At 46.1% G+C, this 23732-nt stretch overlaps 1 protein-coding gene across 2 annotated transcripts in view; it reads left to right on the forward strand.

The window, feature by feature from the left end:
* The window catches only part of NMD3 (NMD3 ribosome export adaptor), a 379934-nt gene that overhangs the window by 95724 nt on the left and 260478 nt on the right, over positions 1 to 23732 (forward strand). For both annotated transcript variants that reach the window (XM_069618472.1, XM_069618471.1), the window contains one exon: positions 18715 to 18793. In XM_069618472.1, coding sequence (XP_069474573.1) covers positions 18715 to 18793 — 79 coding nt within the window. The remainder of the gene's footprint in view (positions 1 to 18714; positions 18794 to 23732) is intronic.

The raw sequence follows: 23732 nt of genomic DNA on the forward strand, positions 1-23732 counted from the left end.
AGATCTGTGCCCAGCGAACAAGTTTGTCAAACCCCAAAAGTTTCGTATGGTGACCTTGCAGGAAGTAATCCCACTGTTATCACAAGGGGATTACATGACAACACTAGACATGAAAGATGCATACTTTCATATTTTAATGTTGCCAGCGCACAGAAAATACCTTAGGTTCAAGATAGAGAACAAACCCTACCAGTTCAGAGTACTACCCTTCGGGATAGCATCTGCACCAAGGGTATTCACGAAAGTACTGGCAGTGGCAGCGGCCCACCTGCGCAGGTTATCCATCCCGGTATACCCTTACCTCAACGACTGGCTCATAACAGGGGATTCTTACGAAACATGCTTCTCCAATACCCAAAAGACTGTAGACCTTTTGTTCCAACTGGGCTTCTCCATCAACGAAAAGAAGTCCAGCTTAGACCCCAGCCAAATCAAACAATTCCTAGGGGCTCTAATTCGAACAAAGGACAGCCTCGTCTTCCCCTCCAACGAGAGGGTCCAAAACATGCTGTTTCAGATCCCCCATTATGTGGCAGGTCGAGAGGTGACGGTACGCAAAGCAATGCGCTTGCTAGGGATGATGGCGTCATGTATTTATTTGGTACCTCACGCGCGCCTGCGCATGCGCCCAATGCAAGAGTGGCTCAACAGCCAGTGGTGTCAGGCCAGCGGACAAGGGGACGATCTAGTGGTGGTCTTGCAGGCCTTGGTTCTCTCGCTACGGTGGTGGACAAAAGAAAACCTGTTATTAGGGAAAACTTTTGCCACACCCGCAGTGGAAGCCACTCTAACCACAGATGTATCCCTTACAGGATGAGGGGCTCACCTATCCCATCAGACTGCTCGCGGAGCGTGGACTCCGAGCTTAGCATCCAAGCATATAAACCTGCTGGAACTACTAGCGGTGTTCAAAGCACTGAAAGCCTTTCAGGAACACCTACAAGGAAAGACAGTGATGGTCCTCACAGACAGCACCACAGCCATGTACTACCTCAACAAGCAAGGGGGCACTCACTCTCCAGGACTGTCCAAGCTGTCCCAGAACATCTGGAAGTGGGCTCTCAAACACATGTTCCTACTATCACAACATGTACCAGGGGAACTCAATCTGCTAGCAGACAAACTCAGCAGAGACTTCCCCCTGCCCGTAGAGTACGAATGGCGGTTACAAGAAGACATCGTCTTCGACATCTTCACACAGTGGGGTTTCCCAGAAATAGACCTGTTCGCAACTCTGGAAAACTCTCAATGCCAAGATTACGCCTCCAGGTACCCCCAGAACCAGTCCAAGGGGAACGGTCTATCGATTCCATGGTCAGGGAAATTTGTTTACGCTTTTCCCCCGACTCCCCTTCTCAACAAGATAGTGCACAAGATGCACTAGGAACAGGTTACCATGATACTAGTGGCCCCAATGTGGGCCCGGCAGCCATGGTTCGCTCACTTGATGGAGATGTCCCTATCTCCCCCAGTGAGACTTCCCTGCCCGTACAACATGCTGTCACAGGACAAGGGCAGGACACTGCATCCATGCCCTCAGACCATGAATTTAGCAGCCTGGCTCCTGAGATCATAGAATTTGGACATCTACAACTCCCGCAGAGATGTATGGACATCCTCAGGGAAGCCAGAAAACCTAATACTCACCACTGCTATTCTAGCAAGTGGAAAAGATTTGTCATCTGGTGTAGAGGTAAGAGCATCAACCCGGTGGATTGCTCTCCCACGAACATTGTTCTGTACTTGACCCATTTACTGGATTCAGGTCTAGTGTTCAATTCCATTAAAGTCCACCTAGCGGCACTTTCTGCATACACCACTTCCCAACTTAGTGTCGTGGTGGAAGATACCAGTTATCAAAGCCTTCATGGAGGGGGTAAAGAGAATACACCCTGCGATAGCTAACCCAGCTCCCGGATGGGACTTAAATGTGGTACTTTCTAGACTCATGGGCCCTCCCTTTGAACCCATGCACAAGGCAACTCTTAAGGACCTCACTCTTAAGACTGCTTTCCTAATAGCTATCACCTCCATTAGGAGAGTAAGTGAACTACAGGCTCTTTCTTTTCTAGACCCCTTCGTAACAGTTCACAAGGATAAGGTGGTTCTACGCACACACCCAAGGTTTGCACCAAAATTCATCTCTAAATTTCATGTAAACCAGTCAATAGAACTACCAACGTTCTTTCAAAACCCTTCCAGCTTGGGAGAAAAAAGTCTGCATACACTAGATGTACGCAGAGCTGTCATGTTCTACATGGAAAGAACCAGACCACTGAGAAAGACTAACCAGTTCTTTGTCTCGGTGGCAGCAGGAAGAGAAGGAGATGCAGTCTCAAAGTCCACTATATCTAGATGGATTGTTCAATGCATCACTCTCTGTTACACTCTTGCTAAGAGAGAACTACCCTTCAAGCCAAGAGCACACTCTACTCGAGGCACTGGGGCATCCATAGCATTCATTGCAAATGTTCCCCTTGAGTCCATCTGCAAAGCGGCAACCTGGAGTTCTGTACACACCTTTACAAAACACTACTGTCTAGATGCCCACTCTAGATCTGATTCCCAGGTGGGACAAGCAGTATTAAGGCATCTTTTCTCTACTGTTCCTTCTCACAACCCACCTCCAACTCCGGGTACTGCTCGCTAGTCTATGCACAGCATGTGATTCTAAGCAGATTAACAAACATCAGAAGACAATGCATTACTTACCGTAAAAGCATTTCTGATGGTTGTATCTGCTTAGATTCACATGCGCCCACCCTTCCTCCCCGCTCGGATGGAAGGAACATAGACATCCTTTTCTATATCTCTCTCTTTTCTGTACTCACTCACGTCTAGAATGCTCCCTCAGGGCAGAAAAATACAAACAGAGGGACCTCGACGCGTGAGGGATTATGGGTACAACGCACGTCACTATAGGGATAGTGTTACAGACACACCTTGTCGACGTCCCCTTTTCGACTACGAAAAACAAAATGCAATACTCCGCAGTGACCACTGGATGTCGGACCTATGCACAGCATGTGAATCTAAGCAGATACAACCATCAGAAATGCTTTTACGGTAAGTAATGCATTGTCATATGTATGCACCACTCTGTACTGTATCTGCAATACAGTTGACGCAGAGCATTACATATTAGTATAAATTCTCTTGTTTGTAGGGGGTCCATGCAGGAAGTCACCAAATGAAAAGGTGCACCCAGCAAGACTAACACAACGTTCTGAGTACACTGAGTGATATCAGAGGTAACATCATCTTCACTGAGTATGCTAAGTCCCCGCAGAGAAAACTGAATCAGAATACTCCTCCTTACACTATTCCCCTTCGTCCACCTTTTATAACCCTACAGGGACCAAGACAAAAGCAGGAACGCCCGTGGGTATCCCGAAGAATCTCCTCGACCCTCCAAGATGTGGAGATTTTTGAAGAAATGATATGGTCACTGAGAATGCAAGATTCTCCATCCTGAAGAAGGCGGCTATTTATAAGCACCGCTGAAACCGGTTGACATATTGAAGAGCTGTGGGGCAGATGACCGCAACTCCGAGACCCTACATTCGTTTGATGAGAGGGCTCGAGCAAGCAATACATCATTTTATAACCCCATCAAACAGTGGACATTAATTTACTGATAGATAGAAAATCTTTTTCCATTTTATTTTTAATCCTTGACCATCCTGTCAAAACTATTTTAAGTATAAAACACATAGACTGGGGGCAGTAATATTAAAAAAGAACACTGACCTCCATGAAATGTGCACCTAATTATTTAGAGCTAGAAAAGTAGTGAGAGAGTTGAGGGCAAGAATCTCTACACCTCTTGTTGGCGGCACACCAACGCGAACTAGGGATGTATGTACCATACATGGTTGCAGGTGATACTCGCACATAGGGCCAGACAACTAGCAATAGGGACTTAGACCCAGGAATAATCATACAACTACTAATTTGTGTTACAAGACTCCATACTTAATAAAGAAACACAGAGTTCAAATCACGTTAAAATACATGAGAGAGTGGAAAAAGGGTCTCACTCTCTCCAGGTAAAAAATCTGTCCTAGAGTCCAGCAAAAGTGCTGGGGGTTTCTAGGTTGTAGAGGAATTAGTACATTTCTGAGAATTCTCCCTAACAAGCACACTGAAGATCCGTGGACGACTCCCGAAGAGGCCCAGCATCCCTTCCTCTGTTTGGTCTTGTAAAACCCTGCTGGGACTACATGATTTGAGCAGGCCCTCAGAGGGTGCTTCAAACCTTGGACTGGTGGGACCAACCCGTCTTGACGTCTTCTTGAGGATCTATCCCTCTGGAGACTTTGGATGTGTTCCTGGACCACCCGGAGGACTGACCCGCTCTGCAGTGGGCTACCTCGTTAGAACCGTTGCCGTTCTGCATTTTCCGCCAGAACTTCGGTAGTCGCCAGCTTGTGGTGTAAGTTGCCTTCTTTCCAATTTTCATCCTCCCAGTTTCAAGGGAACCTGCTCTGGTAGGTCTCCTTCAAGAGGGACTGAAAGTACGTTTGCTGTTGCCTGTGTGCAGTAGATGTCACTGGAACTCACTTTCCCCAGTCTGGTGAAGTGTCATGAAGAGTGCTTAATCAGTGCATTCTGTATTCCTTCACCGCCAAGGAACCGACCAGAAGAATTCTTGCAGCCGCAGCTCTGGGCATTTCTCACTAGAATCAATGGCGAGAAAACCTACCGCCAGCGACGTCCAGCCAACCCATCTAGTCCTCTGGGAAAATCTGAGTCAGGTGGAGGGCGGGGGTTAAGTAAACTCAAAGCATTTGTCCCCCCTGTTCTCATTAGAATAATACTAAGAGTAATCCTTGGAATGTAATAACCAAAAGCCACTGTATTTGAAAGATAGGAATATCATTTTACTTACTAGTAACTTAATTGAATGTGTTCTTTGCAACATTTCACCAACCCAAGAACTCTTCCTACATCAAGAGGAAGCTTTGGGATTTTTGGGCACACAACCTCACTCATCATAGGGATTGCACTTCTAAAGTTAGGGTATATCTCTTGCGACTTTTCCATTTTACTGCATCACTACTTACCTTATTTATGTTGAATAAGTTATTGAATGCATTTCTAAGAACCTAAAGGTGACTGTATACATGTTTAAAATTGAGTGTTGTGTAATATCACCTTTTTGTTTAATTTCCTAGTGTATGTTTTGGGCCTAGAATAAATCTAGTATTTCTGTACTTGCCTGTCTGAATTTAATTAGTGTGCTTCATTGTGTGGACTCATTGTGGACCCCTGATCCCACTCATTCTCTCCTGAGAATAGGCATGACTCCTTGTCATGATGCCTACCCCCAGGCATCCGGATCGAGTCCATCAGCCCCGGGAGCAGGCATCCAGATGCTCATTAAAACCCCAACAGCCCCGGCTGGCGGCTGTTTGGATTCAGTCCTGGCGCCTAAGGCGCCAGGCTCATAGACTTTACTTACCTTATGCAGACCATGCTGCAAATGAGTCCAAGCCAACGTGAGGCCTGGATGGGACTATTTTATTACAGGGACTATTTTTTTACTATGGTGTGGTTCTGGGGATCTTCTTACCTGGGACTACTTTGCAGGCTATTTAAACCACGCCCGAACAGCAGCTCATGCTTCGTGTTATTCTGCATCCAGCAGCGTAACGCTCACCGTGTCTGCAAGTCAGCATCCAGTCTTCTGCCACGCCCGCCTCGAATCCGGAGCTCCTAGACAAAAGGAAAAGAAAGGAGAAGAGGTTAGATCACGGACATTATTTGATTCTTTACCTGATTCCGGACCCAGCACATCTCCGAGCCTGGAAAGGACATTATTTCAGCACGCGTCGCTTCACCAACAGCAGCGCCGCGTTATACTCACCAGTCCACCGCATCTTTCAACTCGGCGCTGCCTCCATCATTTTCTTCGTCAAAACCCGGCACCTGGGGGGAAAACAAAAGGAATAACAAGGTGAGCCGAGAAAACCGACAAAGACAATCTCTTTGCCACCATAGGCTTACCTGCTTTACCACCGGAGGTATTATCCTTTAATTTGCTGCATCTTTCTATTCCGCACCTATAAAGGGAGAGAAAACAGCAAGTTAAACTCATGCAACTTTTACCCCACAGTGTTTGGTAATACAGACTCTTACCTGAACGCCATCAGCTGCCTCCAGGCAATATTCATTTGGACCCAGCTGCAACCTAACGAGGGAATGGAACAAGAGTGAACATCAGACATATTGAACTCTTTGAACTTTATAGACACTGGCGTCAATATTCCTCTGGAACTCCTCCAGTACCTTCAAACCAATGAAGTAACTGGTATCTACGCGCCCCTGCATGCCATGCAGGATGGAGAGCTCATCATTTAAAAACATAAGGTGAGGTTACCAAGAGGTGATATCGGAGGTGATTAGTGGGGAGAATGAGAACAGTTGGGGGGGCCATCACTAAAGTCCACGGGTGGCTAAATCCCTTTCTCCACTTGCAGGAGAATACTTCTACGAGTCCAGCAGACGAGATTAGGCGGGCCAGTCCAGACTCATCTCTTCACTACGCATCACGTTGGTGGAGACCGCAGCTGTCCGGGTCCGATCGACGCCCCTGTGGGAACCAGGTGAGCGTAACACTCCTCCCCTCTTCTCTTGATTGGGTTTTGTCTACCCTCGCCGTTGCCCTGTTCACTATAACTAGTGGGCCTTCTAAAATCTGTCCACCAAATCAGATTCTAGAAATCCATCTTAACACTTCTCCAGCATGGGATATTTTATGGCTTCACATGCTCATGAATATTCCCTATCGTCAGGAAGTCCTCTGTAATAATAAAGCAGTTTTGCTTTAAACTTAAACAACTGCTTGGTATTTATATAGCCTATTGGTCCTCCTTTGCTCCACCCCTCGTGGCCAGCTTCAGTTGGGAGTCCTTGTTGCTTTGCTCCTCAAAATGTTTACATCTATTTTTGTGGAACTTTCAAACTTTTTTCTTGATCATCGGTCACGGCTGTGACGCCCAGTAGCAGGGATCTGTTGCCAGTGAAGATCTGAACATTCGATGTTCTTCTGAACATCGATCTTCTGAGATGCTTTCTTCTTGATTTTCAGGCCCTTTCCATGCAGGCATGGCCGACACCAGTAAGAAAAGAGCGTTCAGGCCCTGCTCGAAGTGTCACCTCAAGAATATTTTTGTAGTCGATCGACACCTGCACAACGTGGATGACTTCTCCATTTGCCAATCCTTCTCCACAAGGAATCGGAAGGACCACCGTAGTAGGTTGGTGGCTTGGTTGCAAAAGGTGCCAGAGCCTCTGACTCGGCCTCGGTCCACAGTCATGCCTTTGCTAGGTTGACAGACCCGTAGATCCGACTCTGAGGTCGAGGACACTAACTGGGGGAAGAAACTTTAAAAGGGACATAAGTCGCAGGCTCTGACTGTTAGGGAGAATTCTCAGAAATGTGCTAATTCCCTCTACCGTAGAGACCCCCAGCAACTTTGCTAGATTTTGAGCACTTAATTTTTTTCCTGGAGAGAGTGAGATCTCTCATTTATTTTAATGTGATTTTGAACTCTGTGTTTCTTTTGGGTATGGAGTCTGACAAACTCCATAGGCATCATTTTATACATAGTGTCACACAGCACCTTCAGTGCAGTGACACAGGGAAATCTTTTAGAGTTACCAAAGGTTTAAATGCCTTCTCTTGGATAAACTACTGTTTCCATGAGCAGTAAAGTGAAATTGACTTTTTACTTCCATTGTAACTTTCTAGACCCAGCACACACTATCTTACAATATGGTACTGGAGGGGTTACTTAGTATCCCCTTTGTCTATATTCTCATGTAACAATTTTATGTTGCCCTTTCCTCGATGAATGGCTGGTGACAGTGGTTTACTTTTAACTACCATGGTGTGCTTTTACCGTGGGTTGCCGCTGCAGCTACAGTAAAGCACCCAAGGATGCCATTTTTGTCAAAATGGCCCTGGTCGTCTTTTTTCTCCATTTCTTCTTGGAAAGGTCCTTCTTGAGATTTACTCTGCGCGCCAAACCAGGTTTGGTCTCTTTGTTCGCTTTGCCTTTGGCGGGATTCACGAGGACAGCCACCCTGCTGGGTGACTGACAGCTAAGCTGGAATGAATGGGAGAAACCTGCATAAAAGGTGAGGCTTTTTGGCTTGAAAGGTAGTTGACAACTGGACGAAGGAACTGAAGAAGAACTTGAAGAGCACGCCTGCTGCAACTCCTGGACCGTTGGTTTGCCCGGTGAAGTCCTGCTGCTGTGCTCAAACTCCAAATTCGTATAGACAGAGAAGCCCCTGCAAAGACCACTTCTCCCTTTGAGTTGGTGGGACCAATCAACTCCAAAGTAAGCCACCTGGACATCCTCTCAGAGCTGGTTGAATTTCCACAGAGTTGCTGCTAGAAACCGAAACGCCACGGAGAGGAAAACCTGATTGTGTGTGTTGCTTTTAAGCTGGCCAAGAGCTCCAGGAAGATCCTGCGGACTCCCAGGAAGCAGGAGTGACCGAGCCTGAGCCACCTCAACAGAGTACTGGATCCCAGATGCAAGGAAAGTCCATCTCGACAGCCAGAAACCGTGGTGGTGCTGTTTGCGGTAGATGCGATGAGCTGAAACACTGAAGTGCCACTTGTTTGAAGATTGCCGGTTGCGTTTGGTGACCGTCCCATTGCAGTGCAGGAGTCCCCAGAAGTCCTCCCTCTTGTCCCCACGACAGAGGCCCAGGAACACCAGGATCTGCAGAGCTGCACAGGAACAGTAGTCATCTGCTGCACTTTTCTTCAACCTGAAGGTACTGTACAGTCTAAGAGAACTTAACTCTTGTTGTGTAACTGCACTTGTTCTCTATTGGTGAGACTTGTTTTGTTTGCTCTGTAGAGTTGCTTACAGCTTCTTTACTTCACAAGCCTAAACAGGTTGCGGCTCTACTTTGATTTCTTCTTTTCTACAAACTTCTAAAACATTGTGCAATATGTTTACCTACCTCTAAGAAGTGCTTCAGTTTCACCTAGACTTTTGCCCAATTGACTTTGGCCTGGCTTGGCTCCCTGAATGATTATTCTTCCCTCAGACATTGTTTGGTCTTCCTTCCAGGAAACGGTTAACTAACTGCATTCAGGGTTTTTTGCAAAAGTACTTAGCTGCTTTAAGAATATGTGTGGGATCTCTAGTTTTGTCCTAATGACCTTTCACTTTGACAAACTCTTAAATCTGATTCTAAAAGCTAACTGTGCTATATTAATATCCACAGTGTCCTAGTTACTAAAGTCACCTGAGAGTGCAGGAAGTGTCTGTGTGCCATCCCAAAAGGATACTTACATATTTAGAAATATCAAGAGTTTGTAGTTTGAGGTGTATTTGTGTTACTATTATATTGCCCCCTTCTGAAGAAGACTTATTCAACTGACTGATAAATATATTAATAATTGTTTAATCAAGAAACCTTGTGTGAAAGAGTTTATTTGAATACTTGTCACTGTGATTCTCTTGTGTAACTCCCCTACAGCTCACATGGACCCCTCTTGAGATAAGCCTGGCTGCTCAATCATGCTACCAACCTGTGTAGTGCAGACTTATATCAAAGGTTGGGTTCCTATTGCCAGGAGGTCGGGGTTGTTGTAGTGCACCCCAAGGGTACTGCATACAATCTTGTCTAACACAAGGTCACACAGTTCTTCCACCAGCACCCAAACCCCACTCGCGACCCCACTTCTGCACCCCAGTTGGAGGCAAGCTATTGCAGTTTGTCGATATATATCACCGACAAATGGGTGCTCGTTCAGCATGGTCACACAGTGGAATTCTTCGACAAATGCCCCTCCATTCCTCCACTGCGAAAGCAAGAACATCCTCTGCCACTCCTTCTACAAGAGGTCCAGTCCCTGCTACAAAAAGGGGTCATAGAAGCTGGTCACTTGTAGATTCCTTGTTACCAATTTGCCGCCTTCCACCTCCCGCATTGTTCGCTTCCAGCTCTCTTGTATTGGAACTTTACAATTTGCTTCCCTCACTGTGTATACCCCCCCCCCCCCCCCACTTACTCCCTCCCCTCAATGAATTGTAAAGTGATCTGTTGCTTTCTGAAGATTCTTCCTTCTCATTATGCCTCTAGCTAGTCACTTTCCTACAAAGCTCCCCTCCAAACGCCTGACACCTGGAGATGGTTGAGGGCTGCCTTTCTGCCCTGATTTCTCCTCCCCTAAAATAGAGTCTTGGGTAATTTGCTGCAACTGGGTGGCACAGGCTGCTGGATTGGCTCATGGTTCATGAGTGTTAGGTCTGTGAGGGTCAGATTACGTTTTTTTCATTTTTTTTAGGCCAGTTTCCATTTTTTTTTTTTATTTTTTTTAATAGTTTTATATGGTTTACAATAAGTAAAAAACCTTTAAAACAGATAGCAAAATACACTTTTTCCTACTTCTTTCACCAGATGTGTACTGTTTAAACACTTTGTCGGTCGGCTCTTCCTACTATCTAAATCAGATCTTTTAGCCGGAATTTCAGCTCCTTTAACAATTGAACTAGACCAAACATGATTTTTCGGTCAGCACCCTCAAACATAACCCTCCACCAATCATCAGCTGTGTAGGTACTTCGTGCCTCAAAGAGTGGTCCGAATAGCTTTGTTCGCAAGGAGCGAAATTCAGGGCAAAGTAGCGTCAGGTGTTTTAATGTCTCTGTTGAACATTTACAAAAGCGGCAGATTAAATCTCCCGGTTCCTTATGTTGCCAAGTGCCTGTACGGTCTTTTGTCATAAACAGATTGAGCCGGAAGTGCAGATATAGTAGTCTTGAGTTCTGATCGGGAAATTGTACCAGATACGGTTGTAGTTTGTCTAGCTCTCTGGCTTCTGGTGGAACTTCTCTTAGAAGACGAGAGCTAGATCTGTCGATACAGGTTTGGTGCCAGTCCGCATTCCATAATTTACGTTTGGCCTTCTCAGGATTTTCAAGTAGGGTAGTGATGGTAATGTCGTTTGCGTCCAGAATTTCAGTGCATTGCCGATTCCATTTAGCAAGCATTGTGTATTCGGGCTCTGAGTCAGGCTTGTATATTATTTTGAATTGAGGGGCTGCATTGGCGAGCTGTGACTTTCTGTATAGAGTTAAAGCATTCCAGCAAACTCTCGCTTGTATGGAGGTCAGTCCCAGTTCAAATCTTATGTTGCTAGTCGGACATCCTTTAGAGATATGTAACGCTCTAGTCCAAAAATTGTTTTCGAGTGTGTTCCATAACTCGTGTGAACAACCGAACATATTTTCAGCACCGTAGATCAGGGCCGGTATTGCTTTATTTCTGTAAAAGTTGATCACTGGTTTTATAGAGAATTTCCCGAATTTTTTGTTTATGATCGCTGCCTGACAAGCCAATTGTTGACATTTCCTTTTTGTGGCCTCAACCCAAGGATTATCATTTATGTGTGCACTTATTATGGATCCCAAGTATTTTATGTGATTGGAGATTCTGAGCGGTGTTTTTTCCAAGTGCCACACAAAGTTGGTTGATCTCTTTTTGTAGGCTGACAGGTTACGCAATATCAAGATTTCGCATTTCTTCTTATTTAGGCAAAGCTTGTTTTCCTTTACGTATTTTTCTAAGGCATCTAATTTTCGCTGTAGGCCAACCGGTGTGACATCCAGGATTAATAAGTCATCAGCATACAACAAGTGACCCAACTGCGAGCCGTGAATCTTGGGTGGAAAAGCTATTACCTCGTTTAATGCGTCTCCTATATCTGAGATAAAGAGGTTGAACACAATTGCAGCCAAGGGACATCCTTGTTTCACTCCTTTATAAGTTGGAATCAGAGGAGATAAGGAACCTCCCTGGCCGAGTCTGACTTGTACAGTAGTGTTAGAATGGAGCTCTTTTATTGCGTCTATAAGATCCGCAGGACACTTCCAAGCTTTGAGTTTTTCCCACAGAATAAGGCGGTCAACACTATCGAAAGCATGTGAAAAATCGATAGATGCGACATAGATGGAAGTGTTGGTTCGTATTGACTCCATTTTTAAGAGATTCAGCAGAAGGGTGTTAAGACCGCAACCTACGCCTTTGACAAAACCTGCTTGTCGTGGATCATTACGATCATTTTTAAGTGCCCACGATTTTAGGGTTTGTTGAAGTTGAGTTGCGTAGATTTTTCCTATTACGTCTAACAAGGCGATAGGTCGGTAGTCTCTCGGGTCCAATCTATTCCCCTTTTTAAAGATTGGCACAATTATGGCATTTTTCCAAGATCTTGGGGTAGCTCGTTTTATTTTTATTCTTTCAAAGAGGAGTAAACAGAGCTTTGCCCATTCATTCGGGTTTTGTTTCATTGTATAGTTCGTGAGGCCATCGGGCCCTGGAGCTCTTGAAGCGTTGGAGTTCTTAATTGAGTTTGTGATGTCATTAATGTCGAACTCCAGTGTCCATGGGATTTTATGCTCGTTTGTATTTTTTTCTTCCACTTCAAGTGTGTAAAAGAGGTTCGTGTAGTGTTTAACCCAAGATTCTTGGCAAATTGGGGATACCTGTAGCGCTATTTGTGGTGTGGCAAGATTGTTTATTATACGCCAAAATTCAGCTGAGTTTTTGTTTTTGAGCTTGCTCATCATCTCTTCGGAGTCATTCTGCAAGATTGTAGCATAGTGGTTATTTCTCCAATTTCTGTATTTTTGCGTTATACGTTTTTTCTCTGCGGCGTATAGTTCCTTGTTACTTCTAGGTAACATCCTTATTTCTTTACGTAACGTTCGTTTTCGTTGCAATACTTGTAAATCAAACTTATGTTTGTGTAGTGTTTTTTGTTGTTTAAGGCCTTGTTTACGTTCCGCAAATTGGATCAGCAGGTGTTGATATTCAATCACGCCTTGAACGTCCTCCAAAGCGGATGTTACCGAGTTTATGTCTTTGGTTTTGAGGTTAAGACGAATTCTTCCGGATCGGTACGTAATATCATGGGGCCATAATTCTCGGGATGTCTGGCTGTAGGCATTGAACGACATCTTTAGCATGTTGTGATCGCTGTATTTCATTTCGGTAATCTCGAGCCGATGTACTTTGGCTGCAAGGTCTTTAGACACGAAGAGATAATCTATTGTTGAAAATTGAGTTTCTCGTCTCCATGTGGGCTGTGCTGGGATGTCACCCGGTGTGTTCCCATTCAAAAGTGTAAGGTTTCTTAGGTTCATTTCGTTCATCCAAAGCTGTCCCGTTTTTTCATTGACCTTGTAATTCGCGGAATTTTTTTTTGGCACAGTATTAGAGTTCAAGCAGTCTATATTGAGATCACCGCATAGAAGAATCGATGGACTACTAGAGTTTTCCATTAAGTTGTCCAATACAGCGGTCACCTGATCTATAAACTTGACCGCACCGATGGAAGTGTGATTCCAATAGAGATTAATTATGTACATGTACTCTGATTTGTCAAGGGAGGTAATACCCACTTTAGCAATTTGTATGTACGATGAAACATTTTTAGTCTCGATTATTTTGAGTCCACGATCCTTTTTGACCGCTATCAAAAGGCCAGACATTGGCCTGCCTTTGGGTGGCTTAATGGCTGGATTTGCCACTATCTCAAAGGCAGGCGACATCGGACAGGTTGTCAGCCAAGTTTCCTGTAGACAAATCAGGTCTAAATTGTGCATCCAAGGGGAGTTGAATAGATGAGCAAAGCCCCGTGTGTTCCAAGATCCGAAGTTATAACACTGAGGTGAGCTCCGATTTGAGCGTTAATCATGGTTTTTGTTATTTAGGTTTGCCGCTAACCAGGACCAGTTTCCATTTTCTACGTCATTCTTTAGAGTTGTTCCGATGTTTTTATTCATACCTTCAATAGTTATTTGGATTTGGTCATTTAAATATGACTGAGTTGTTTCCGAGTCCTTTGGTTTGGACTCAATTCGAGTTGATGTGTCGAATTTCGAGTCTTTGTATTCTTTGGGATTTGTATTCGAAGTTGTTTTTTTCTTTATGCTTTCCTGGCCTTTGTCATGTGTATTATTTAGAAGAGACTCTGACGTTTTGTCAACGAGGCATTGTGGGTATAGGTCAAAACCTAGGGATAAAAATGCAGGTACCGCATCCAGCAGTATCTCACGAATGATTTTGGAAGCAAGGTGTAGGGTCACCATATCGTTTCTTTCTTCACAGTGAAACTCTACTATTTTCACGTCATCGGAGTTAAGTGTTCGCAGACTCGGTATCAGGTAAAATAGTTTGGATAAGTATTGTCGATTTAGGATCATGTTATCACAGGAGTCGAGCCTTTCAAGTATTAGTTTATCGAAGGAAGGTTCCTTTTTTGTTATTTTTGATTTAGACGACATGTTTTTGGCGTTCGGTTTCGTTTCATCTCTATGCTCTTTATACACAGCTTGGTGTTGGTGGCTCGAGCGTCCTAGAGAGGTCAAGCCACTTTGTCCAGTTTCTGTGAATTTGTGGGAGGCTTCCTCTTTACTGCTAACGAAGTCACCATCTTTCAGATTCTTCGACACCAGCTTAAGCCGCCTTTTAGTTAGTGTTTCAAAAGGTGAATCAGGATTGCCGTTTGCTTCAAGGATCGTTGAAGTGACCTTTTTTATGGACATTATGGAAGCTGTGGATTGATCTAATACCGGTTCAGAATCCTTGGTGCTTAAGGTCGCCAGTTTGGCTCGTCTTTCCGCCATTGTTACAAATGGTGAGTCCTGGTTGATGTTCGGGTCAGAGATCTTATCGGCAGCACTGATGATTGTACATGTGCGTCGTGTCTTTGTTACTTTTTGAGTGTCAAGTAAGACGTCGGACTGATCCTTCTCTATGTAATTACTTTGATGGGAGACTTGCACTCCTGCATGTTGTGAGGGTGAACTCTCATTTGCAAGATCTATCAGCTCGTCTGTTTGGTTTACTTCATCACCCTCGTATGTAGATAGATTTATCAAGTCCAGATCGTCATCAGAAGTTCTTTCGGGAGAACAGGTTTTGTCATAAGTGTTTGCACTTCTTTGAGTGGTTTTTGGGTTGGCAGGGTTGGAAAAGTTGCATCTCGTACCATCAACTGTTAGTTGCACTGTTTTCAGGTTTCGTAGAAATTTTCTGGATCCATTTGCACGTCTCATATTTTTGGACGGTAAGTTTTTAGATTTTTTCTCGCAGTTGACAGACTTCCCGACAGGGAGTGTGTGCTCTGGTTTTGACAGCCGTTTGTTTTTTTTAAATATGTCGTATACCTCCACACTAGCGGTGGTCGGCTCGACACTCGGTCTTGTCGATGTTATGTCGTCATTTGACCCCTTTTGTTTCGAGACCGATTTGGTTCCTGAAGATGATGCCAGTTGGAGGTCAGCAGTTGCAGGATTGCATGGTTGGCGACTGATTTCGACCATCTCGTCGAATGAGGCTGTCGTTTGCGAGGAGGAGACTTTGTCACACACCTTAGACACAGAGGGCACGCACTCTTTCTGTGATTGAGATCCGTTAATCTTGTTTGCGTTCTTGTCTGACTGAGTCATTTTATTTTGTTTTTGAGTGACAGAGTTATGGTTCGTCGCGTTACGATTTCCTTGCTGTGTTAAAGATGTTGCCTCAATTGCGTTGTCTGTGTCGCTATGCGTCTTAACTGAGTCAGTTTTTTCCAAGTTTGTGTTACACGTCAGCTTCCCAGGATGTTCTTTGAAAAGTTTTAAGGCTTCCCGTGCTACTTCTGCCAGCAGTTTCTTGTCTTCATTATTGTTAGCGGTAAAGTTACAGACAGAGTTTAGAATACAGTCAATTTTGTCGTTAGTAGAGCTTACTTTGGTACGGTATTTCGTTTCATTCCTTTCTAGTTCGATTATTTTAGTGTTTAGTAGGGCGGTTAAGGTTGTAAGATCTTTTATGTTTTCATTCATCTGTTCATACAGTTTTAAGAAGGGCGCAATGGAGATTCCCATAGATGCTATAATAATAGCTTGTAGGTCTTTAGCAACAGGTGCAGTTCGGGGGATCTCATGTGTATTGGACGTACGTATTTGTTTTGAGGAGTTTGATCGTCTGCAAGATCTGATTTTCGGATAGGGACGCTCCGTGATTGAGGAATCCGACGAAGAAGTTTCTGAAGTCGGACTATTTTGTAGGTGTTGGTGTCTAATAGTTTTAGAGCGATCGACGTGTTCAACTGAGGAGAATTCGGAACTCGTTTGGTCATTGGGAAGATTTAAAGAGGAGATCACTTTTGTTTTTTTTACCTGGGAACAGCGTATCGGTGATAAACTGTCTGTGTTAGACCGCCTACGTTTGGTTCTAGTAAGTGGTGTATGTGTGACACTTTGGGGGCCACATGGTGTGGCTTCGTGCATTACTTGTTCTGACCGTTCATTTGTGAGCGTCAAGTGGCCTTGGTTCGTTATTTCAACATGTCGGTTTTGTTGGAGTTTGGTCATTAGTGCTAGATCTGTAATGAGCTTGTTGGCAATGTCTAATGAAGGTCTACGATTCCCGGGACCTTGTGTTTTAGCTGCCTCAGTACAAGCTTCCAAATTTGGTAAAATAGAGAGCATTGGTGACTTTCTGCTCAAGTCATCATCTCTTTGAGGAATTTCGACACAGGAGATGTTTAATGCATTTGTTGTTGATATGACCAGTGTTTCATTGTGAGAAGAACCATCATGATTGAAGGCATCTGCGGCATCAGTGGGCGTACAACACGGAGAAAGTAGGTTTTCTCCATCCCTATCGACCATGGTATCAGGGTTGATGTATGTTACGTATGATTTACTGTTGCATTCATCTGGTTCCATAAGGTTCGTTACGCCATTTTCCCCAGTATTAAGTTCCATAGAACCCATTGTATTCAGACAACTTTCATCGATACCACTATGTTTTCTACTGTGATCAACGACCGACATTGACACCTGTGCCTCTTCCATGAAGTCAGACTTTTGATTTGCCGTTGGGCCGAGACTAACATGACCGGCATTAACCACAAGGCTATCTGAACGCACAGACATTGAGGTAGGGTCAGTGCTATTAGTTAGATTGTGTGGTGGGCACTGCACAACGGTCTTGTGTGTTGGGGCGTCGTAATCACGTTCGACGTTTATTTCAGCATTGTTGATTGCAACCTCGACCGTTGGGCGTGTTCGTGTAGCGTCGCCTATCTCAACACAAGCTTGTGTGCTTAGAGTACTTACGGTTGTTAGATTCAGCGCCCCACTGCATGTTGCAGCTGTCTTCTCGGAGTCTAGGAGTCCGTCCATTGCGGTCCTTTTCCTGGTTTGTGCGCGTGTCTTGGCGGAGTGCATCAGAGTTGGTGTTATTTAAGGCAGATTAGTTCAAGGACTCGGCAAACGTCAAGATCACAACGGCGTAATGATTTAGCTCGGGTCGTCCGACAGGGACTCCTACCGCAGACCACGCAGAACAGCAAAACAGCACAGTACTCGCCCTTTCGCCGAGGGCTTACGCCGCAAGGGCGTGGAGGCGGCTCTTTTAAAGTCAGCTGATCCTCCCGATCCTCCTGCTTCCACTGACTTAAAGGCACACGCACCTCCAAATAGATTTTCCACAGTTCCACAGTTAGTCTCACCGCAGCAAAACAGCACAGTACTCGCCCTTTCGCCGAGGGCTTTCCATTTTAGATTTCAAACTATGGCTGAGTATGTCACAGCTGCTCCTGGAAGCTGTGGTGGGTTTGGTTGTTTTCAACATGCTATGAAATGCTAGCTGTGAAAGCGTCTGCCAGTGGGGCGCTGAAATTATTCCTGTGCATGTACTATTTGTCTTCCCTGTCGCAACAGCATTAACTGCTTGTGCTCCTTTGAACTGCACCCAAGATTTCTGCAGTCTTTAATGATGGAAAGAGTGGGAACCTATGCTTGACCCCGTGTACATACTCTGATATACTGCACTGGCCCAGGTAGATGACGTACTGCTGGGAGCAGGGTGTAGAAGACATGAAGTGGAGACCGGCGCACGGACAGCATAAGAACATTTTCTTGCTCATCATGGTCCCTGCATGCCAGCCCTGCGTACATCCACCAGCAGCCGCGTAGAGCAAACGGTCTTCTGGCAATACACACTACCTACGAGGGGATGATGTAGGCTACAAACTGGAAACTAAGATTGAGTAAGCAGATGTATACTTTCCTCTCTTGTGTGCCTCAAGCTGTCCTTGTCCTCCCGGGCCAAATCCGGGTTGGACATTAGGAGAGAGAAATTTGACAGTGCCATGCCACACCAGGAGCGACTGCTTCACACACTCAAGGCGTAAACGCCAGCTACAGAAATACGGATTAAAATCCGTGCCATGTATCACATAGTAAACGGAGGCGAAGAAAGGTACCTCTTGGTCGCTGGAGCAGCAGAGGAAGAGGAAGGAAAGGTTCTTTTGGAGGACTTTGCATTGCTGTCTTGATGTACATTGGTGGTTGAGGTCATGTGGTGGTATTGGACTACTGGTTTCCCCATGCATTCTGGGTATAGTAGTTTACTACAGTTGATACTTTTCCTAAGAAAGTTATTGAAAAAGTTGTTGCTTTAGCTTCTCAATTATAATTATATACATGTACAATGTAAAGTGAATAAAGGAATAGAAGTATAATACTTGCATCCTGTCTTGAATGAATGTCTTCTTTTGTTTTGGTATTACCCTGTGACTGTATCCTGGTCTCAAGATTTGTTGTTTATTTTCTTAAATCTTAGTCAATTAAAGCCCAAATTATATGCCTCTTTTATGTTTTTGTATTTTTTTAATAGATGGACTCGATTTTTATTATGCCTCTAAGCAGCATGCCCAGAAGATGGTGGAATTTCTTCAGTGCACAGTTCCCTGCAGGTAGGCTTGTGTTTGCTTCACCACTCGACTGTTGTATTTTGAATCTTCATGCTTTGGTTTCAGTCTGCTGTTTTTCTCTGCACTGAAGTTCTACATATTTCACCAGATATCTTCCAAATTTAAATCAATATATTCATGCTGCTAGGTAAGAATTTATAAGAGTAGTAGCTGTCCTGGCCATGCGTTGCTGTGGCTCAGTCTGGTTAAATGGAAAAGAAAGAAAAGAGAGAGCGCACGTTTCTAATATGTTTAATTTCTCAATGCTTGTGCGTAGTTTCTAATGGCTCTGGCAGTTCTCCAAGTTGAGGCAGTACAATTTTCACGGCGGCGAAACACATTAAATTTCAGAGCCTTGCAATAAGGACACACTTCCGTCATGGTGCCGATGAGAACATGCCGGCTCAAACTATAATCATCAGCTGAGTTGTACCTGAATGCAAGGCGATTGTAATCGCGTGATTGCTGAGCACGGAATCGTGTTTGACGCTTATCTGCTGTTTCTCGTTGACGTCTTTCAGCCACTCTCAGCCTGTCGCATTAATTCTGTTGAGAACGAAGCAGATCTGAAGCTGCAGAACGCGATCGCCGTGCTAGCAACCGAGCATCCTGAAGTCTGGCTGCACGTTGCTCTGCTGCTTCCTCGGCACGTATTTGAGCCATTCTAAATAGGAAACATTGAAATGGAATCGTAAAATATTTAGTATAGCGTGTTGCTTTTACGTCCAACAGATGGCACTGTTTTTCCGATAAAGCATGGTTTTACCTGTCACAGGTGTGACATGTATGTATAGTAGGTATATAAAAACACGCGCCTATTCGAATGCAACGCTGTGTCCAAATTTCAAAGCAATCGGTGAAGAACTTTCAGAGATTTAAGATTTTGAACAAACTAACATTTACATATTTATTTATATAGATTTGTTTCCCTGCTTTGGGAAGTTGAGAGTAAACGTGTTTATTAGGTAATAAAAACGTAGTTTTCGTTCCTCATTGACATTGTATTGGGTAAGTAAAAAAAGGTTTCTTAAAGGCTTTTTTTTCTTGGAATCCAACCATTCCTTGTAGCTAGAATTTCCTGTAAATGAAATGAAGACTATTTTATATTCTCCAGCATGGGGGTCTGGCATGGATTCACATGATCATGAATATTCCCTGTCGTCAGTCTGGGAATCCTTGGTAAAAGAAAAAATCAGTTTCAGTTTAGTTTCTGAAATGGCTTTCTCCTAATAACCAATCACTGGTCTCTGGGTCATACTGCCCACAGCCAATGACTGCCCTCTACCTAAGCCCCTCCTCAGGCAGCAATCTTCAGATGTTTACCGCACGTTCAAGTGTTGGGAGTCCTCGTGCTTAGCTCTAGACCTTTTACTGCGTATTACGTTTTTTTCAAAGAGTTTACTCTTACTTTTTTTCGATCAAATCGAGCCTCAAGCTCCACCGATTCTTCTTCCGATTAACGGGGACCCGTTTCAGAAATCTCTACGCACCTCAAGGGTGAATTTTCATTGAATTTCACTTCTTGGAGGATTCCGGAAGATCTTTGAGGCCTACCCCGCGTGGACATGGCCGAACACAAAGGAGACTCGACGCCCGTTGGATCCAAGCTGTTTAGGATCTGCCCAGGATGTGGACTACAGAACGCCTTCAAGGAGGATGGGCACTCCCGGTGCCTCTACTGCCTGCACTCCGACAAGTCGCACGTGGAGGATGACTGTGCGTTTGTCATGGTCATGAAGTCAAGGGCACAGGTATGCAGGGGTCGCATGCACAGGAGACCTGGGTGGACACTGTCCTGGCGCCTTTGGCGCCAGGCTCATGAACAAAAGTAAACAAGAATATCCATTTAACACCAAAAAGCTTTTATGGACATAGCACTTCAGATGCCTTAACCTTGAACATTACATCCATTAAGCAGGATGCATTAACCTTGAACATTCCATCCATTAAGCAGCCCCAAGTGTATTCTTGGGTGTGGCTGTTAATGGATTGCCTTGGCACATGCTCACTCTCTAGGAGTGGCAGGGTGTGGCTGGGAAGCCGTCCCTAATGGGTGTGCCCACGATCTCAGCTATATAAGCTGCCCTGATCCTCAAGACAGACGCTTTGCGTCATTCTGCACTTGCAAGCAGCGTAACGCTCACCGTCGCCCGAGTTCAGACTTACCTTTGCAGATCCTGCTTCCTGCCAGCATACTTACCAACTGGGGGAAGCTGTTCTTACCTGTACATCTCTTCGGCAAACCAAGTATTCGTCTTTACACTTTCCGGAACGCGGAAATCTTCATCTTGGCACCGCAGCACGACACGCTCCATCGTCGACAGCAGCGCCTGCAAGGAAAAACAGAAGACAATGTTAGACATCGAAAAAACAGTCAGTTTAAGGTTGCGCTTCGCCATACTTCTTTTCCTTAAACCATCACTTGAACATTGCGCTAGCATCCATCTTCCATCCGGCCGCGTCTCACAGCTGCATTGAGGCCTCATTTCCATCAAAGGGAAGAAAACAGAAGAGAGACATTATTGCGGGCATAAATAGGAGCAGCATATAAAGACATTAAACAAAACGAGCATCACAAGAGCTCACAAAAGATTTACCAATCATAAGGAGAAGCATAGTCGCAGCTGGACTGGACTAATCCTTATCCGGGATCAGTGAAGGAACTAGATCCCATTCGACGTGCCCCTGCCAGAAGTAGCAGGACGGAGAGCTTATCTTCCTTAATTCACAGGTGAGCTTTATGGGCCGGCGTATGCTCATAGAAACCGTACTTTAAGGTGAAGGGTTTGAGAGGTACAACAATCACAGATTAGCGCACTCGCACACTCTTATCTCCACGCAGGAGCAGTATCACCACGTACCACCGCTCACAGCTTTCCTACTGAGGGAGAGGCCTGAAGGGGGTGATTCAAGTTCAGGGAGGCTGCAACCGTGCCCCAACGCCTCCGCAGAGACCAGGTGAGTGTAACATCATTCTGCAAGGACATGTCCGCCCGTACCATGAAGGACCGGCGCAACCGGCTGACTGGCTGGAGGCAAAAAGCCTGGCGGCAGGTGAGCCCAATAAGAAGTCTGAGCGGTCTTCTAAGACCTTTTGAGGGCGCTCCGGTGATGGGGGGGCCCAACATAAGGCAAAGCACTGCGAGATCGCGGGCATCGTGAGTGCCGTTGTTACAGGCTCCGCGGCTGCTAGGTCGGGCGCAGCATCGCCGACACCATCAACCATGAGCCAACGCTCCGGCTCGACTAAGAGGAAGTCGGAAAACCCGGGTAAGTCGACCCCGATGGAGAAAGTCAAGGGGGAGGGAGGCAGTGACCCTCCCCCCCCCACCCCCCACGGTGAAGACCTCAGACGCACCAAAGGTTGTGAAGGCCCAGATTTACCTGGCTAAGACTTCGATTGCGGAAGTGGCAGCGTCCCTGGCGAAACCCGCAGATGCGCGCCCCCCAGTGAAGACGACATCAAAGCTAAGAGTTTCCTTGCCCTTGCGGAGGGAATCGTCTTTCCTGCCCATCGAAAAGACCCCCGTGAAACCCCTGGCAGAGAAGAAAGGGGGGGGGGCGCAATAGTCCTACCAGACTCAGATATCTCCTCCGAGGATGAGCTGGCGGGCCTCAAGTCGGTGTACGACAAGAGATTTGTCGAAGTCGGGTCCCTATGGGAAAGACCCCGACGAGACAGACGTGGAACGTGACAGGGAGCCGACGAGGAACCAGGGGACACCACGCCGCTACCGACGCTCCCGTCGCAACTGCTGCAACCACTGACGGACAGGTCGGTGGACATCTTTCTAGCCCTGCACAACCTGTGTTCATAAATAACAAGGATGCCTTTGCCTCCGGCAGACGATCCAGCGGCGCCTGGACCGTCGGGGAAGCCCTTCGCCCAAGCGGAGGCGAGTCATCCGCCCCCACCCTTCCATCCTTCACCCACATCCTCTCCTCTGAGGGACGAGACGGTGACGACCGGGACGGACGATGGCGCAGATCTCCCGTCGCCCCCACCCCAGGCTTCTCCTCCCGACGAAATTGGCTCGTTTTACGCCATGATCGCTAGGGCCTCCGAGCTTTTTCAGCTATTCCCTGAGGAGCAGAAGGAGGAATTCCTTTATCAGCGACGAAATACCAAGAGGAAGACCGTGCTCTCTGCCCTGCCATTGGACGACATCCGGGACGAGGGGCTGGCCCTCCTGAAGAACCCATCCTTGGCCCTGGCGAAGAGAGGCCGGTACGAGAAGAAGTGCGCAGAGCACTCAGCCGTCTCCGGACTCAGTGGTCTCCGCGGCTGGCGAGAATAAATCCGCTGGGACCTTGGGACGTCGGGTCATTTCGTCGGCAGCAATGACCACTAAGGTGGCCAATGCTCTTGCTATCGTGGCTCACGATATCGAGCTGTGGTTTAAAATTGCCCCCCTCCTGGACTTCCTCCTAGACGACAAGAGGGCAGAGGCCCTTGAAATCTTACAGGAAGGCGAGGTGGCTTCGGACCACGCCATTACGGTGGCCATGGACATCGCCGACACTGGCTTCTGCCAGATGGGCAACGGCGTTTGCCTTCGCCAGCGTGGCTCGGTCAGGGCCACTGACTTCCGTCACGACGTTCAGACGAGGGTACTGGACATGCCCTTCGACGGAAACAACTTGTTCGGCAAGGCAGTAGACGAGTCACTGCAGGCCATCAAGGCAGACACTGAGATGGCCCGTGCCTTGGGCACGCTCCGACGGCCGTCCTTTCGGCCCTACAGAGGCAAGTCACAAGGATTATCCAAAGGATTCGGTTGGCTGCCCGCTCTTCTTCTCAGGAAGCCTACAGAGGCTGCAACAAGGCTGGCAGACTCGCTGCCGCCAAGGGTCCCAAGGCGGTAAGGCCTCGGCGAAGCAGGACTGAACCGGCCGTGATGTCGGGCCCCACCCGAGCACCCTGGTGGGAGGCAGTCTGGCA

The sequence above is a fragment of the Ambystoma mexicanum genome, chromosome 10, assembly GCF_040938575.1.
Source record: "Ambystoma mexicanum isolate Mex_15411 chromosome 10, UKY_AmexF1_1, whole genome shotgun sequence".
In the NCBI taxonomy this organism is placed as follows: domain Eukaryota; kingdom Metazoa; phylum Chordata; class Amphibia; order Caudata; family Ambystomatidae; genus Ambystoma; species Ambystoma mexicanum.